Source organism: Diabrotica virgifera, chromosome 3, assembly GCF_917563875.1.
Source record: "Diabrotica virgifera virgifera chromosome 3, PGI_DIABVI_V3a".
NCBI lineage: Eukaryota > Metazoa > Arthropoda > Insecta > Coleoptera > Chrysomelidae > Diabrotica > Diabrotica virgifera.
The window spans coordinates 91435772-91453899 of record NC_065445.1 but is presented as its reverse complement, the minus strand read 5'-3'; the positions used below and the strand labels follow the sequence as shown (position 1 = coordinate 91453899).

Here is an 18128-nt window from a genome sequence, read left to right as displayed (position 1 = left end):
CGGCAGACTGTCGATTAGACTCCGGTGTGAAATGATGGAGCCATGTGTCATACATTGTAATATATCGACGCAAAAATTCGGTTTTATTATGATTGAATAGCTTCAAATATTTCTCAGAAACACCAATTCGTTGTTGTTTTTGGTCGATAGTGAGTTCTCGCGGCACCCACTTTGCACAGAGCTTTCGCATACCCAAATATTCATCCATATCCAACACGTTCCTTTCATGTCTTTACAGTCTCAGCTTTCTCGAACAACTTCACTATATGGGCATCCAAAATTATTTTGTTGACTTTTTTGATGTTTTCATCGGTAACAGCCTCTTTGGGGTGTCCACTGCATGCATCGTCTTCGGTGCTCATTTCGCCTCGTTTAAACTTAGCAAACCATTCCTCAGCGGTTGATTTTCCTTGTGCAGGGGCCGAATATTGTTTATCAAGCTAAGATTTGGCTTCAACAGTATTTATTTTCGCCAAAAAGCAATCAAATATTAAGGTACGAAATTCCTTTTTATCCATTTTTTTAAACTAACATAAGTGGCTTCACTTAAAATGCTATATCTCATAAACTAATAGTTCGACAGCTGTCAAATTTATAAACACATCTTTTGAAGGTTAGAGCTGACTAAAAATCATATGGATTTAATACCAGTAGATCCATCTATGGGTCAGCCTACGAACTTTTCAGCCCGCCGATTATATTTATCTATCAACGGTATTATTTATATTATTTTAAAGTGCGCATGCTCCGCTTGGCGTGAGTAGTTGACTAGTCCCTGACTGTCTCCGCAAATACACTTATTTGTTTGTATTCTTTTTCTCATAGGCATCTTTCAGTGCGTCACAGGACTTATTATGGGTAATCCTCTAGCCCATTGCTATGAGATATATTTATGAACCAGCTTGAAACAACAATTTCTAAACATCCCGCATTTAAACAGTTCTTATATTAGTGGAGATACGTGGATGATATACTAGTATGCTTTACAGGAACTAACAGACAACTTGACCAATTTCTATCATACATTAATTCACTTCATAGTAATATTGAGTTTACAATAGAAACAGAACAGAACAAGTCCATACACTTTATAGATGTAACAATTACCAGACTACACAACAAACATGAGTTCTCCGTATATCATAAACCTACCCATACTGACACAACTATACACAATTCATCATCCCATCCTACACAACACAAATTAGCAGCCTACCATAGCATGACACATAGACTGACAGAAATTCCCATGTCAAAAAATAACTTCGAAATAGAACTGAACATTATTAAACAAATAGCAGTAAACAATGGCTATAACGAACAAACAATTAATAAAATGTTAAACCAAAAACTTCATAAGAAAGCCCTGAAATTACTCTATCCACCACCACAGAAAGAACCCAGTTCCTTCTGCTCTATCACATATACTGGCAAGATAACAACAAAAATAGCCAGATACATAAAAAAGAAAGGAATAACATCAGCTTTCAGAACTAACAACAACTTAAGCAAATATATTAAGAACAATAAGAGCCGAAAGAGAAAACAACTACAGAGTGGTGTCTACACAAACTAACTTGTGGTGACTGTCCGAAAACTTACATCGGTCAAACTGGCAGAACCTTTGACAAACGGATAGCAGAACACAAAAGGGCTTTCAACAATAGAAAAACAGGCACTTCTACATACGCACTTCACCTTCTAGATCATAATCATTCTTTTAATGAAGAGTTTCAAATTCTGCATATTCAAAATAAAGGCCTTAAGCTATCTTTATTAGAATCTATGGAAATTAATAAATTAAAAAATACAGATATCATTCTGAATGACCAACTCGAGACAAACAGCTCCCCACTCCTCAACCTCTTCAGTTAAAGACTTTAAACTTTAACCCATAGTAAACTAAATCACTTGAGAAAGGCACTCTGCCGAAACAGCTGTAGTTACATAGTTATAATAAATTTTGTGGAAGTATAGAAAACAAACGTTTTCAGTGTTTTATTGTTAGATAAAATGAACTTCCATCAAGTAACGGTCGAATCCATCAATTACAATTGATTTGTTTTTATGCCAAATTGCAAATAAAATGTGACAACTGTCAGATTTAACTAAAATGTCATGTTAGAATAAATGTTGTAAATGTATATTATCACGGACTTACCTTTTTTTCTATCATTTGTGACGCACTGAAAAATGCCCATGAAAAGGACCATATAACACATTGTATCAAAAATGTAAATATTACCGTCAAATATGTCATATGTGTATCGTATGTTTAACATCAAATTGAAGTCACCAAAAATATCAGGCGACTACGCTAGGTGTCACGTCAGTCATGCACAGAGCGAATAAAACTGATACATTAATAATTTTGATTTTTTATCTTAAAATTAATAATCATAAGCTAAGCTAAACAGTATTGTGAATTTTCACTTTTAGTTCTATTTCAATTTTCTTATGTTCTAGTATTGTTTTGTTTAGTGCATAATATACTTTAGTTACTTTTTTTCATTTGCTATTTCAGCATCAATTTTTCCATCATTTGTTAAAAACTATATCCAAGTATCCTAATGTAATTACCATTTCTAAATCATTTCCTGTGCACTTTATTTTTATATCTTGGTCACTTATTTGTTTCTCATTAGCTATCATTAATTTAGTTTTTTTTATGCATTCCATTTTTGCCTTTTCTATTTCTCCTGTCCATATATCAATCAATTTTTGCATTTTATTTTTTGAATTTGTCATAAGAACCACATCATCTCAATAGAGAGGATCGCAACCATTTATAGGATATATATGTTCCGATACCTTATGTACACATGTGTAAAGGTTGGCTTCCTTTTCTCGCATTGTCTTTACTATTTTGGTCATTATAATTGTGAATAAGAGCAAACTCAGACTATCTCCCTATTTTACCCCTATTTTACCCCTTTCCTCATCTCAAATGCCTTTGATCTCTTTCTTTATATCTGTACTTTCACTTGTATGATCTTTTCGTGGTTTTTTGTAACTCCTCCTGCCAATACTAAAAAGAAGTCAACAGTAAGAACATACCAACAATAGCGGAATAAAGGAAGTTGAAAAACAAATCATCAACAATCTCATACACAATACATATACACCACACAGTGTACGTCTATGTACATTTACAAAAACTTATTACACAATCACATCAAATTATATACAGATTACACAAACAAATCAACACAAAATAACACAAAAACAGTCAGAATTTGATATCCCTAGGATAATAACATCACCCTCAAGCAATTTTTTTCAACTATTCACTTGCTAAGGCCTATAAGGTCTAGGCCAAGTATGTCAATTTTTGAAAAGGCATATAACCTAATAAAACTCGACTATACAATATTCCCAGAACTTTTAGAATAATCTTTTTGAGAATGATTTTCGGAGTAGTAATCAAACTGCTAACTCATTTAATCTTCTCATATAACTTGCACACTCGTTGATAAATCATTTAGTTCTCTTGGACCTCTTTCGATCTCCATGTTCCCACAAGTTGAAACACTCAGTCAAAAGGTTCAGTTCGTTGAGGCACCACTTTCTTATTTTTTGCATACATTTTGTTTACTATACTTTTTCTCAGAGGTTTCTCTCAGTGCTTCACAGTTTTTTATTTCTTTCTAACGCATTAAGTTGGAAGTGACAGAAAAAAAGGTACGTCCGTGATTATACTCATTTATAACATTTATTCTAGTGGTCATAGGCGTAACCAGGGGGTGGTTTTGGGGGTTATAACCCCCCCCCCATTTGGATGTACTTTGAGTTCTAAACGCTTAACACCATTACTATTCCATACCCACCAGAGGGGCGCGCGACTTTTTCCCAACACGACTCTACCTTATCGGCAGAGTCTACGAGAAGTGTACGGTAAATTGAAGCTGTAATTACAAAGAAAGAAATATGCATGTCTTTGTACTCACTTTATCACGCTTAACGAATTACGGGATCTGGATTTCAATGCATATTGTTAGGTTAGTCGTATTGATGATAGTTGGGGAATCGCCCGCGACCCCCCCCCCCCCCCCGCCCAGAGACCACCAAGTAGTTGTAACCCCCACATTAGGATCATCCTGGTTACACCTCTGCTAGTGGTTGATTGATGACGCTATAATAAAAAAATGATTTAAATATAATCTATACAATTATTTATAAATCTGTACAATGTATCCGACTATATAAATCAAAGAATATACCTTTTTATAAATGCCATAAACACAATTGATTTGTTTTTATGCCAAATTGCAAATAAAAGGGCTATACTGCAATAACCTTTTTATATTTGGCTGATTACGATTCTGACAACTGTCAGATTTAACTAAAATGTCATGCAATGATTCTCTACATTCTTAAAATCATATATGACGTCAAAATTAATGACACACAAAAGACTGAGAACTTTATATTTTAGTCTTATAGATAATGTAATAGGTAAATAATTTTTCTGATTATAGCGCCATCTATCATCAACTAAGAATAATAAATGAGGTTAAATTATTAAATGAAGAAATGGCCAAAATACCCAAAATCACCAGACCATATAATAATAATAATAATAATAATAAAATTTATTACACTTAAATACATAAAGTTTACAACAAAAGAAATGTAAAAAGCCAGTCGAAGATACAAGTTTCAAATTATGACATACATAAAAGTAAAAAACAATAATTAGCAAGTGCACTACTTACATAAGTTTATATAGGTACATTTAGATATGTTAGTTCCATGTACTATTCATAAAATCGTTTGTTGTATACGGTTCTAATTTGCACAAAAAGCTTACAATTTCCCTTTTTATCATGGAGATATCATCAGATATCTTCCAAGTGTAGAGGCAGGTGGTTGTAGAATTGTATACCTGCATATAAAGCTCCTTTTTCCAGTAATGTGAGCCTATGGTAAGGAATATTGTAGTTGAACTTGTTTCTGGTATCAAAGTTGTGAGATATGTTAAATGGCTGAAAGTACTGCTTGTTGGTATATACAAGTTTGAGACACTCCTATATATATAGAGCTGGTATAGTTAGTAACTTTAGCGATTTGAAATGGCTCCTACATGATTCAGAGTATTTTAACTGCTTCATGACGCGTACTGCTTTTTTTTTGTATTATAAAAACTTCGTTAAAAGAACTACTACCTCCCCATACTATGATATTATATCGAGCTCTCGAATAAAAATTAGAAAAATAAAATGGCTTTACTACATTGATGTTAACATTTTTTACAAGAATTCTCAAACCATAGCAAGCTCGGCTTAGTTCTTTGCATAGATTCTCGATATGATATGTGAAATCTAAGTTTTGGTCAATCCAAACCCCTAAGCATTTGACATACTCAGAAAGGGGTATCAAATGTTGATTTAGGTTAATATTGTCAGGTGTGTCTGGACCTCGGTTTGTTTTAAAGAATACAGCTTTAGTCTTATCAGGATTTAAAACTAGTCTTGAATTCAAAAACCAGTTTTCTACTTCTGACATCAAATAGTTACCTGCCAGAACTAGTTCAGGTAAATTTCGGGCAGAAACCAACAGTGTACTGTCATCTGCATAGTTAATAATTAATTCCTTAGTTTTAGCAACTGATGCCAAATCATTTAAGTAGATAATAAATATTAGCGGTCCCAAAACACTTCCCTGTGGAACACCCCTAGACACTGCCAGAGGCTCTGACCGCACATATTGCATTGTTTTGTCCTTAATTTTTAGTGCATGTGCACGTCCAGTAATGTAGCTCTTTAACCAATTTAACTCCACACCTCTAACCCCGTAGTGTTCAAGCTTCACAAATAAAACATCAAAATCAACGCAGTCAAAGGCCCTGCTTAAATCCAGAAAAATCCCACATGAGACATTCCCAGCATCCAAACAATTATATATCTCATTAGTTAATTCAAATAGAGCAGTCTCGGTGCACCTACCTTTAAAGAAACCGTGCTGGCTATGGCTGAATAATTCTTCTTTAAGGAAAAACTGAAACAGTTGATCATGGACAACCAATTCAAAAAATTTTGAAAATGAGCTAAGCAGACTAATTGGTCTATAATTATCAAAAGAATCGATATCACCCTTTTTTAGGCAGGGTTTAATAATCGCAAATTTCAGGTTGGTAGGAAACCTAACTCAACTATTAAGATCAGAAGATTACAATGTTTATCAAATTTTGTACAAACATATTTTATGTATTAGATTAAGTTTATAACCTATGTTTTTTCCCTTCGTGTTAAGCCCTATGTCTATCCGAGGTCCACCTGTCTCGTCTAAATGCTCTGATCGACCCCTGAGCGTCAAATTGCGTCCTAGTCTAATATCCCAATTTATATTGGAAAAAGACAATGAAAAAATAAAAAATAAAAAAAAATATAAAAAAATAAATAAGTAAATAAATAAAAAAATACATAAAAAGAATGATTAAAAAAATCACACCAAAAGGAAATAATTCCAAATAAAAACAAAAATCGTTGAAAATTAGATATAGGTATATAAAATAGTTCTTTGTAAAATTGGAGCAGGATTGTGATTGGATACCTACCTAAACAAATCAGTAGAAAGCAGGAAGCACTCCTTTAGAGCTTCCGCATAAATAATACAAATAATTCTAAAAAGGTAAGATGACGAATGGACATTGACTCCGAAGCCAATAATGCTCAAACACACATACACACACACACATCATCAACTAGAATAAATGTTATAAATGTGTATGTATCACGGACGTACCTTTATTTCTCTCACTTGTGACGCACTGAAAAAAGCCTCTGATAAGCACCATACCATGGATTTTTTCGGAGCTGTTATGTGTGATTTTGACACCTTTTGAAGGTTGTTTCTTATAATAGGCAAAATAAAGATAAAAATATTTAACTGTTCTCTTTTAAATATTCCCTATTTAGAGTACTATGTCTCATTTAACAAGATATATATGTTTCAGGTCTATATGTACAATGGCAACATCCACTTAATTCCGCATGATGATTCAACTTCAACCACAATCACAATAAACGAAGCTGTGTCATCAATAAGAGAAAATCCCACATCGACAGTTGCATCAACAGAAATCCAGCAAGCCATAAAAACAAAACTCGATGGTTATCCCGATAAATTGAAAGACAATATCCATAACGCAGTAGTTTACATACCAATAGGAGTAGCGAAAGCTTTAAAAGCGAAACCCAACCTGATCTCAGCCGCTGTTCAAGTGTTTTGTAATAGAGACTCAGTTGACCTTAAAGCCTGTAGAGCTATGAAATACTTTCCACCTGAAAATAGAGTTAAACAAAGGGTTACCTTCACTAAATGTCTGTATGCCATGTTAACCCATAGTAAGTATCTTCCAGACAGAAGAACTGGATGGAATCTACCTCCTACCAATTCCAAAGAATACCAGTCTAATATTTTAGGAGTCAAACTAGCTTGTGGCTTTGAAATTTTGGCTTCCCAAGCTAAGCCGAGTACTGACGTTGAATCTGATAGAGGCTGGCAGAATTACCTAAAAAGTCTGAAAGAAAAAGGGTATTTTAAAGATTATTTAGAACATTCTTTAGGTTACAATAATTTACTAAACAAAGCCAAGGAGTATTACGTCGATCATAGAGATTCTATGCATCAAAACTCGTCAATAGGTCAAGAAATTTTAGATTTAAGTAGAAATATCGATATAGAAGTCGAAGAAGAGACGAACCTGGTAGATGACGACGATTCTTGGCTGAATATTAGTCCTGATGATCTCGACAAGATGCTTCAAGAAAAATATGGACAGAAAAAAATATTCAACGTTAATAATAATACAGACGCGTCTAGTTTTACAGAAAAGTTAAACAGTTTCTTGAACCACGTTTCTGATGTGGATGGAGCAGAGTTTCCCAATGAAAACGAATCTCCTGTTAGACCCCCAAGGCGCAAAAATAAATCGAAGGTGTCTTTTTCATCTGAAGCTAAAACGGAAGAAACAACATCTAACAACAAAATAAACTTCGACCCGAACTCTTTTACTTGTGCACTACAAAACATCCTAAATTTCTCCATACCCGAGGACGATTCTTGGGACTTGGACTCCGATTCGGAAATGAGTGAATATGAAGAAGATAACTATGTCAAAGATCAAAGTTACGAAACCGCGAAAGATAAAAATAAGCTGCAAAAATATATGGAAGAAATGGACCGCGAATTAGAAGGAACTACTATTGGACAAAGTTTTGAGAAGAAGAACGGAGATAATTTCGAAGATATAGAGAATTTCAAGCCGGTCGATATTAACGTTAATGCCTTAAAATACATTTTAGAGAGTTACAAAAGTCAGTTAGGGGATGCGGGACCGTCTAGTAATATGCTGGGACCTATGGGGCTCCATCTTGATCCCAAGGATAACATTGATATGGATTAAAAAGAAGTTATAATTCGATTTGGAGAAAAACACCATATATGTATACCCGTACGTTACAAAAAACTTGGCACATCATAGGCATTTAGGGTTAAAATCAGATTACAGTTGAGTCCAGGGTTCTTTACCCGTGCGTCATCATTTAAAGCATACGAAATAAGTCGGAAATTTACTCCACGCAACAGCAAGTCACATAAAGTGACTACTGCTCCGATAACGGGTTATATTATAAAATTTGACGTTATCAAATAAATAAAATGTCAAATGTAAGTTTTGCTTTAAAATTTTATAAAAAATTTTAAATATGATTAATATTTTTTTTGTCATTTTATTCACTTTGTCGGAAACTTAAACACAACCATTCCTTAACTGTGTGAAGGAGGTTAGCTTTGTATGTTGTAAAAATTAATGGCAAAATAAAATACACTTACCATAAAATTTCAAACTCCAATATACCTATAATTAGTTGTGAAAACAACTGTTTGTGTGATATAAAAAACTTATAATATATAAAAACTAAATATATTATTAAAAAATCACTTTATTGCTTTTCCTCTTTTCTCGATTGAGTATTAGTTTTTGTTGTACAGTATATAAATTATTACAATCACTGAATACATAGTTAGTGAAAAAATTATCATATTAATTAACTGAATTAATAATTAAGGCAATTATACAAGTAACAGTTATCCAAGAAAAGCCATCTCTTTAAAGTTAATGATGACATTGTCAAGTAATGTTTACATATACATATCAGTGAGAATTTTACTACACGTAATTTGCCGTGTTAAGATAGAAAAAGTAGGGATAGCCGTAAAATATTTGCGCCTACACTCATAACAGGCGGTAGATGGTTTGTCTTTATAACCCGATCAAAGACCAATCTGACCCCAAAAAAAATAAAGGAAGGATGAAAATTTGGGAATAGGTAGTTGAAATTGTCTATTATTATATAAAAAAAAGTTTACAATTCTAAGTCCGCTCCATTTAACAAACATGAAGGGGAATACCCCCTCTCGAAGGTGAAAAACATACATTCAAAATAAGACCGGAATTGGATAAAATGACTGATTCTAAACAACTTTTGTTCTAAAGAGTTTTTTCGCTAAGTCAATACTTTTCGAGTTATTTGCGAGTGAATATGTTCATTTTTAACAAAAAAAAACTTGTTTTTGGGCGGTTTTTCGGAGATAACTCAAAAAGTAGAAGCAGAGTTGTAGCTAATGAAAAGTAGGTTCTTCTTCGTCAAATTCCAAATCGAATATTTCAATGTGAAATAACCCAAAAACGGAGCACTTTTCGGGGAAAATTTATTTCAACTTTTTTAAAGTGTTTAAAAAAGGTTTATTTTTGTTTTTTTTTTTAACTTTTAACATTAAAAGTAAGTGAGTTACGCTCAAAATATTGTTGGTTCCTTTTATTTTTTGGTAACAAAAATCGCGAAAATCGCCCCCTAATTAGCATCACAAATAAATTTTATCATTACCACTTCTTGACAAGTTACTTTGCTTATGTATTATTTATATGATCTGTAAAAGCTGTAGTTAAAATGGCTTGAACGAGTAACTTATCACGAGTTTAGGCAAATTTTGAACAGCCATAGCATAACCAATTTTTGTCTAACAAGAAAACAAAAAATCAAAAATATTCAGAAAAGCAAAACGAATATTTTATTACTCTTTGAGATTTTTGGTATTACTAATAATTTTTAAGTTAATTCCATAAAAAATTCAATTTTTTTTTCAAAATTAAAAAAACATGTTTTATTTTAAACCCATTTTTTTTTCAAAAATGGGCACTTTAAACCAATGAAACTTATAGATAATATAAACAATACATAATTAAAGTAACTTGTGAAGCGGTAACGATTAATTTTATTTGGGAAGCTAAGTAGGGGATGATTTTCGCGATTTTTTTAGCAAAAAATAAAAAAGACCAGCAATATTTTGAGCGTAACTTATACTTTTAATTTTAGAAGTTTTTTTAGAAAACAAAAATAAACCTTTTTTAAACACTTGAAAAAACCCTAAAAAACCTTTTAAAATCCTTTTGTAATGAATTTTCCCCGAAGAAAAGAGCTCCGTTTTTGGGTTATTTCAAATTGAAATATTCGATTTGGAATTTGACGAAGAAGAATCTACTTTTCATTAGCTACAACTGTGCTTCTACTAGGTCTACAGACCTCATGCATACACCATTTTTTTTTCAGTTTTTTTATAAGCTATATTTTAGCTAAGAATCGCGTTTCGCTAAAATAGTTACTTTTTGAGTTATCTGCGAAAAACCGTCCAAAAACATGTTTTTTTTTTTTGTTAAAATTGAACATAATATTATTCACTCGCAAATAACAAGAAAAGTATTAACTTAGTGAAAAAACTATATAGAACAAAAGTTACTTAGAATTAGTCATTTTATACAATTTCGGACTTATTTTGAACGTATATTTTTTCATCCCCGAGAAAATATTTCCCAATTTTTGTAAAATGGAGGGGATGTAGAATTGTAAACTTTTTCTTATATAATAATAGACAATTTCAACTACCTATTCCCAAATTTTCATCCTTCCTTTATTTTTTTGGAGGTTTTCGTCAAATTTTGTGTTCCCTGGTCGGGCTATTAGTTTCATGCGTGGAAGAAAATGATGCTAGATAAAAAGTATGTGTTTTCTCTCGTCAGGTATTAATGACGTACGGGTAAAGAATCGTGGACTCAACTGTATGTATATATAAGCAGTAGTTCATGGTGTTTTTCCTTCATTATGCCAATTGGTAGATTTCCTGCAATGCCGTCTTAAAATATTTTAGTGTCAAATTGTTGCCTTAAAGTTAGAAAACGGTATCGTTTTTTAATTTTACACATGTTTTTTATTAACACTACAAAACTGAGCAATATTTTGTACTGGAACTTTTGTAATGTAACTAACCAAAACGTTTGATACTAAAATTTATCGACACGATTTACCGTTGCCGCCTGATCAAACTAGTTTTCCTAAGTCACATGTATTTTCATTAGCCATAAATGACACATCTTTATTAAATAATATGATCTTTGTCAATGTATCTTTTAGTTTTATGTACATATAACTCTTTCATTGACACCTCGGTCTGAACCGTCAACAAAATTTGTCGTTGGGAGATCAGAATGTCAGATTCTTCTTCTTGTAGTGCCTATCGTTTCGGATGTTGGCGACCATCATGGCAATCTGTACTTTGCACATTGCTGATCTGAAAATATTTGTGGTTGTTGTTTTGAACCATGTACGTAGATTGTTCAACCAAGAAATACTGCGCCCTACATGTCCTCGTTTTTCTTTTACTTTTCCTTGTAAAATTACTTGCAGCAATCCATATCTTTCTCTGTTCCTCATGGTGTGACCGATTTTGGCTGGTTCTATTGTGGTTAACAGTTTTTTTTGTATTCCTTATAAAACGTCCTGATTAGTAACTTGGTCGGTATAAGATATCTTCAGGATTCGACGATAAAGCCACATTTAGAAAGTCCCAATTTTCTTGCAGGTGGCGTCTGTGAGAGTTCACTACTCAACTCCGTACAACAGTATAGTAAAGATATAACATGTAACCTGTATTGATAAATCATTAAATTTGAATAACTCGGCCATTTTTTGAAATGCAGATCTTGTTTTCTCTATCCTATATTTAATTAATAGGGAATGGTTCCAATTTTAATTGACGTTCGTAACAAGGTAGGTATATATTTTTACTCTTTCTATTTGTTGACCGTTCACACTGATTCGTCCAAATTGCTGTTCCTTTTTAGAGATCATCATACATTTTGTTTTCTTAATGTCTAGTGAAAGTCCATATCTGTGACTTACTTCTGTGATTCTATTCATTAACTACTAGAGGGCTTCAGAAATATCAGCGAATACCACCGTGTCGTCTGTGTATCTTATACATTCTCCATTAATTCGAATTCTGACTTAAACATCATTTACTGCCTCTTGAAAGGCTTCCTCAAGTATAATTTGAAAAGCAGTAATGATATTATACATCTCTGTGGGACTCTAAGTTTGATTTTGATATAGTCGGATTCTCCTGCCTTTGTCCGAATAGACGATGTTTGATTCCAGTAAACATTACTAATGATTCTTAGATCACAGGTGTGTATTCATATATTGGTTAATCCTCTCCATCAGCTTGAAGCATGCATAAATATCGCAATTTACATCTCTACACTGCATTCCGAAAACCAAACTGTGTGCGGCTGATTTTTCTTCCCACAGTCTATAATATATCCATTGATGTATAATTTTTAGAAATAATTTTAAAATACAAAATATATGTCCAGGCCTAATCCACATGTATTTATTTAGGAAATTTAAAATCATTATATTATACATTATAGTTTCAAGGGTGTCGCAGGGTAATACAATAGATTGTGTGCTTAACAATTTGAATAACATTGGCTCTGACAGTCTTCTCTCACTGCGATGAAGATTATTCGACGGCCAAAATCGTCTTGTCCATGAAAGGTTTAATAACTATTACTCTATAAATTAGATATATATTTTTAATAATGATTTTAGTAAAGTACAGTGTCTTGTCCATGAAAGGTTTAATAACTATTACTCTATAAATTAGATATATATTTTTAATAATGATTTTAGTAATATAAAGTACAGTGTGAACATACAACGACATTTAAGATTTGATGTTTAAACGTTTTGGAAATTTTGTCCATATTATTAGTTATGTATTTTTTTTTTAAATATGATGCAAAGTCCTTTAAGTTGTTTGTCTCGTATGTCATTTATGTCTATTGAAACGTGAATATATAAATCATAAAATATCCTGTTTTTAGGGTGCTGTCGTATGTTGTAAGACTTATATTTTATAATGTGTGTAACTGCCATAGTAGTGGTTAGTTGTTTTTTATATATGTTTGCCATGCACTAATACATATTACCTATAGTAAAGTAAGAGTATTATAGTTATAAAATATTAACCCATTTTTATAATCTTTGATATTTTAATGTTAATTCAGGTATTTGGATTGCCAGAAATATGAATAACTAAAATACCCCATGCATCTTCGACTTGCCAAAATAAAAAAATATGTGAAAGTAATAACAAATTGATTAATTTATAAAACCATATATTTATGGCGAATACGTTTTTATAAGAGTAGTAAATATACATCTATGATTAATTATTATTAAAGAAAGCTTATGTTTCATTTCGGTTCAGAGATGATCCACCATCCCCATACGACTATTTCGGTCTCTTCAGACCTCTTCAGTGGGGCTACGTGAATACCTCTGAATCGAATACGCAGCAGAATTATAAAAATAATTCTCATATCGGACGCTGTCGCGACATCTATTAAAGAAATGAGAAGTCCCAGATTTTTTTTATTTAATTTAAAAGTATTTTGCAATCTGTTGAGTGTCAACAATAAACAAAAGTAATGACATTGACTAAGGACAAGAAAGATTTTACTCACTAGTAAAATCAAAATACAATTTTTATAAAGTTGTGTAGAAAATAATTACATTTTATAACTACTAACTAATTAGTTTAAAAGTTTACTCTAAATGGTAAGTCCAGTGGTTTGAACCTCTTTAACTTACGCTGTTCTTGGGAATTGTCTAGGAGGTTAAGTGCAAACTGGTTTTCATGATCCTCCAACTTGGCAATGTATGCAGCGCTACGTTTTGTGATGACTTCTTGTACCATATCCATTTTAAGGTCTCGATGAATAATTCTGTTGTTGATGTACCAAGGTGCATTAGTGATGGTTCTGAGGGTTTTTGATTGGAAGCGTTGGATAATTTCTATGTTGGAGTGACTGGCTGTTCCCCATAGTTCCAACCCATATATCCCAGATTGGCATAAGTATTGCCTTATAGAGCAGCAATTTATTATCCAGAGATAGTCTTGATGAACGGCCCATTAACCAATACATATTTCTTAATTGGAGACCTAGTTGCTTTCTCTTGGTCCAGATATGTTTCCTCCATGTGAGACTTCTGTCCAAGTGAATACCAAGATATTTTACCTCGTTGGCTGATGGTAATTGGCGATTGTTTAAAATTACAGGACAGTTCCTCTTCGTGTTGTAAATGTAACATGAATAGATTTTCCTTCATTGACTTTAATTTTCCATTCCAAAAACCAATCTTGTATTCTGTCTAGATACGCTTGAAGGAGATGCGAGGCATAAATAGGGTCAGTGTGTGAGGCTAGGATTGCAGTAACGTCGGCAAATGTTCCTGGCATCATTTCTTCTGTAGGTGGTCTCTCCTCTAGTGGTTCCTGAAGAGTTGGAGGTATATCTGCGATAAACAAGAGATACAAGGTAGGTCCCAGCACACTACCCTGCGGTACGCCAGCTTTGATAGAATAGAGTTTGGAAATTGCATCTTGGTATTTAATAAAATAACACCTACCTGACAAATATGACTCAGAAGAATGTAAAAGCTGTGCGGTATTGTCCTTTTTAGCTTGTATAGCAGGCCTTCATGCCATACCTTGTCAAATGCCGCTGAACAGTACGCCTCAAAATCAGCATTTATATGTTTTACCACTCTGTGAACTTGTTGGATTGTTGAGTGATGGGGCCGAAATCCAAACTGGTGGTCTGGAATTAGATTTTTGATCCAGGGTTCGAGTTTTTTTACTAATAGTTTTTCGAAAACTTTAGACGTGATCGGCAAGAGGCTGATTGGCCTGTACGATGTAGTTTCTTTTTGAGGTTTCCCCGGTTTTAGAATGGTTATTATCTGAGACACTTTCCATTGATCAGGAAAGTAACCTAAGTTTAATATGGCATTGAATATAAACATTAGAAGTTTTATGCATTTGAGAGGTAATTCTTTCAACACTTTTCCATTGATCAAGTCGTACCCTGGAGATTTTCTATCGTTTAAATTGTTAATAGCTAAGATGACTTTGGACGATTTAAATTTCGGAATAGGTAAACTCATTTGATATGGACTTTGAAGAAATGAGAATACATCTACTTCCACAGGTGAATTCATTTGATTGGGAGTAAATACTTCGGAGAAATACTCTGCAAAACAACTTGCTTTCTCTTGTGCACACGAGCCCATTCTCTGTCCGATTTTCTGATTGGAGGTGACGGTTTCTGGGTTTGTTTCAGTTTTCTCGTGGCTTTCCATAGCGAATAATCGCTATCTTTAGTGGAAGCTAAATTTTCCAAGTAGCACTGAAGTGATTGGTTTTTGAGGTCTTCGAACAGCTTTTTTAATTCCCTTGATGCACTTTTGAATCTACGCTTATCCGCAGGATCTCTGGTCTGTTGCCGTCTTTTCCTCAATCTTCTCTTTAACAATATTTTTTCTTTGACTACTTGTGGGCAGTCATTTATTATGCATTTATCTTGTATTGTTGGTGTTGTTTGCCAGGCAGCTGATTGGATATTTGTAGTTAGTTGTTCCACAGCAAGAAAAGTCCCAAGAAGTCTCAGATGTAAACAATAAATCTGAAAATTCTCGTGGAACTTAATCTCTGCCTTTTACAATTTATAAGGCAAGAAGACGAAAGGGAATCTACAATATGCAGTCACATTCCGTCTATTCGTATAGGAAAAATTCCAACGAAAGTTGATTCCGTGTACTCAATATACAGGGTGTCCAGAAACTCTACCGACAAACGAAGACAGTAGATTCCTCAGATAATTTTAAGACAATTTAACCCAATTCACCTAGTCTGAAAATGCTACCTAAGGGAGCTAGAGCTCTTTGAAGATGGCGTCATGTAATTAGTTTTTCTTAAATACCTCCAGAACGCTTCTATTTAGAAAAACAAAAATTGGTATGCGTATTTACTTTCCAGAAATGAATCGATTCCATCGATTGCGAATTTGACTCTGAATTATTAAATTGTGAGGTATTCTAGTACTAAAAGGTACTCTTACTTTAAGTCGATAAGATTATAACGTTTTCTAGAAAAATCGATTTGAAAATTTTTCGTTCTTTGAATTTCAAAAAAAAGATTCAAAAAAAAACTATTTAGAAAGATGAAAACTGGTACATTTATTTATATTCCAGAGATTAATCGATTTCATTAATGGCGAATTTCTAGAAACGGTCATAGGCGTCCGTTTTGGGTAGGTCAACAGTTATTTTATAGCATAACTTTATTGTCTTTAATTTTTAAGTATTTTTGACACTAGATTATTCAATTATGAGATATTCGAGTACTAAAAGTTACTCTTGCTTTAAGTTGGTAAAATACATCGTTTTTTTAATGTTTTTCATTCTTTTTTTTTTTTCAAATTCCCAAAACTAAAAACTTTCAAATCGATTTTCTAGAAACGGTGTGTCCTACCGACTTAAAGTAAGAGTACCTTTTAGTACTAGAATACCTCACAATTTAATAATCCAGTATCAAAAATGCTTAAAAGTTGAAGACAAAAAAGTTATGCGATAAAATAACCGTTGCCCTACCCAAAACGGACGCCTATGACCAGTACTAGAAATTCGCAATGGATGGAATCGATTCATTTCTAGAAAGTAAATATGTATACAAATTTTCGTTTTTCTAGATAGAAGCGTTCTGGAGGTATTTAAGAAAAACTAATTACATGGCGCCATCTTCAAAGAGCTCTAGCTCCCTTAGGAAGCATTTTCCGACTAGGTGAATTGGGTTAAATCGTCTTAAAATTATCTGAGGAATCTCCTGTCTTCGTTTGTCGGTAGAGTTTCTGGATACCCTGTATATAAATGAAAAATTAAAGACAGCTATGTTTCATTTCGGTTCAGAGATGATCCACCATCCCCATACGTCCGTTTCGGTGTCTCCAAACCTCTTCAGTGAAGTCTACTACTACTGAAGGGGCTACTCATACATCTATGAGTTACGAAATATCAGGAAAATATAATATAGTTATATCTCAGTTACGTTTTCTTGAATATTTTGTTTTCAACAAAGATCATCAATGCGTTAATCTTCCACTATTTCTGTAATTGTTATTCGAGATGACCTACATAATTTCTATTAGGAATCTTACGGAATAGAAAATTATGGAAAAAATATTCGGATTTGGGATAGGAAAATTTTGAGAAAAGATTTTATGTGGTATAAAGCAGGCTAATGGTAAATGGCAAAAAGAACAAACCAAAAGCTAATGGAGATGTATAAGAGACATAAAATAACACAAAAAATCAGGACGCAGAGAGTTGAATATTTGGGACATTTTTAACGAATGCCACAAGAAAGAAAGAGTTTTGCAAGCAGAATAACAAAGGAAGAATAGAAGAGGGAGACCAAGAAGGAATCGGAGAAATGGGTACAAGGGACTAGAGAGAACAAGTGAAGGACCGGAAAAAGTGGAAGAATCTAGTCAAGACACGAAGCCAAGGGAGCCTCCAAGGCCTGTTGTTGTCTGAATTATGAAAAAAAACCTCATTTTGTCATATATCTACCAAATCATCGACTTCTGGGACTTATAGCTTACATATCTATGAAAATGATAATGAAAATCTATGATCTGTGAAAAAAAATAAAAAGGAATAAATTAATGCCGTCCGCACATGAAGCTACTAAATAGAAACTAAATTAGTTGGTAACTACAATCACCAACTGGTTACCAACTATTATTCGCACACTAGGCTACTGAAAATGAATAAAAACGAGTCACTTCTGGATTATAGCTTTGTTATTAAATACGGTGTTTAAATTTTAAACCTTTATTAAATATTGATTGTTATTGTCGCGTTAAAAGTTTCTGCATTTTATAG

General features: G+C 33.1%; 1 protein-coding gene across 2 annotated transcripts in view; it reads left to right on the top strand.

Annotated features, from left to right (window-relative positions):
- LOC114329982 (protein ecdysoneless) overlaps nt 1-17877 on the top strand; it is a 40966-nt gene extending 23089 nt beyond the window's left edge. Inside the window, exons 3-4 of one of the 2 annotated variants that reach the window (XR_007697057.1) lie at nt 6956-12896; nt 12978-17877. Coding sequence is in view for 1 of the 2 variants with exons in the window: in XM_028279278.2 (XP_028135079.2) it covers nt 6956-8407 (1452 nt within the window). In the remaining variant the exon portion in view is untranslated. Of the gene's footprint in view, nt 1-6955 lie in introns of both variants that reach the window. The other variant, XM_028279278.2, reaches the window with a different exon arrangement.
- The last annotated feature ends 251 nt before the right edge of the window (nt 17878-18128 follow it).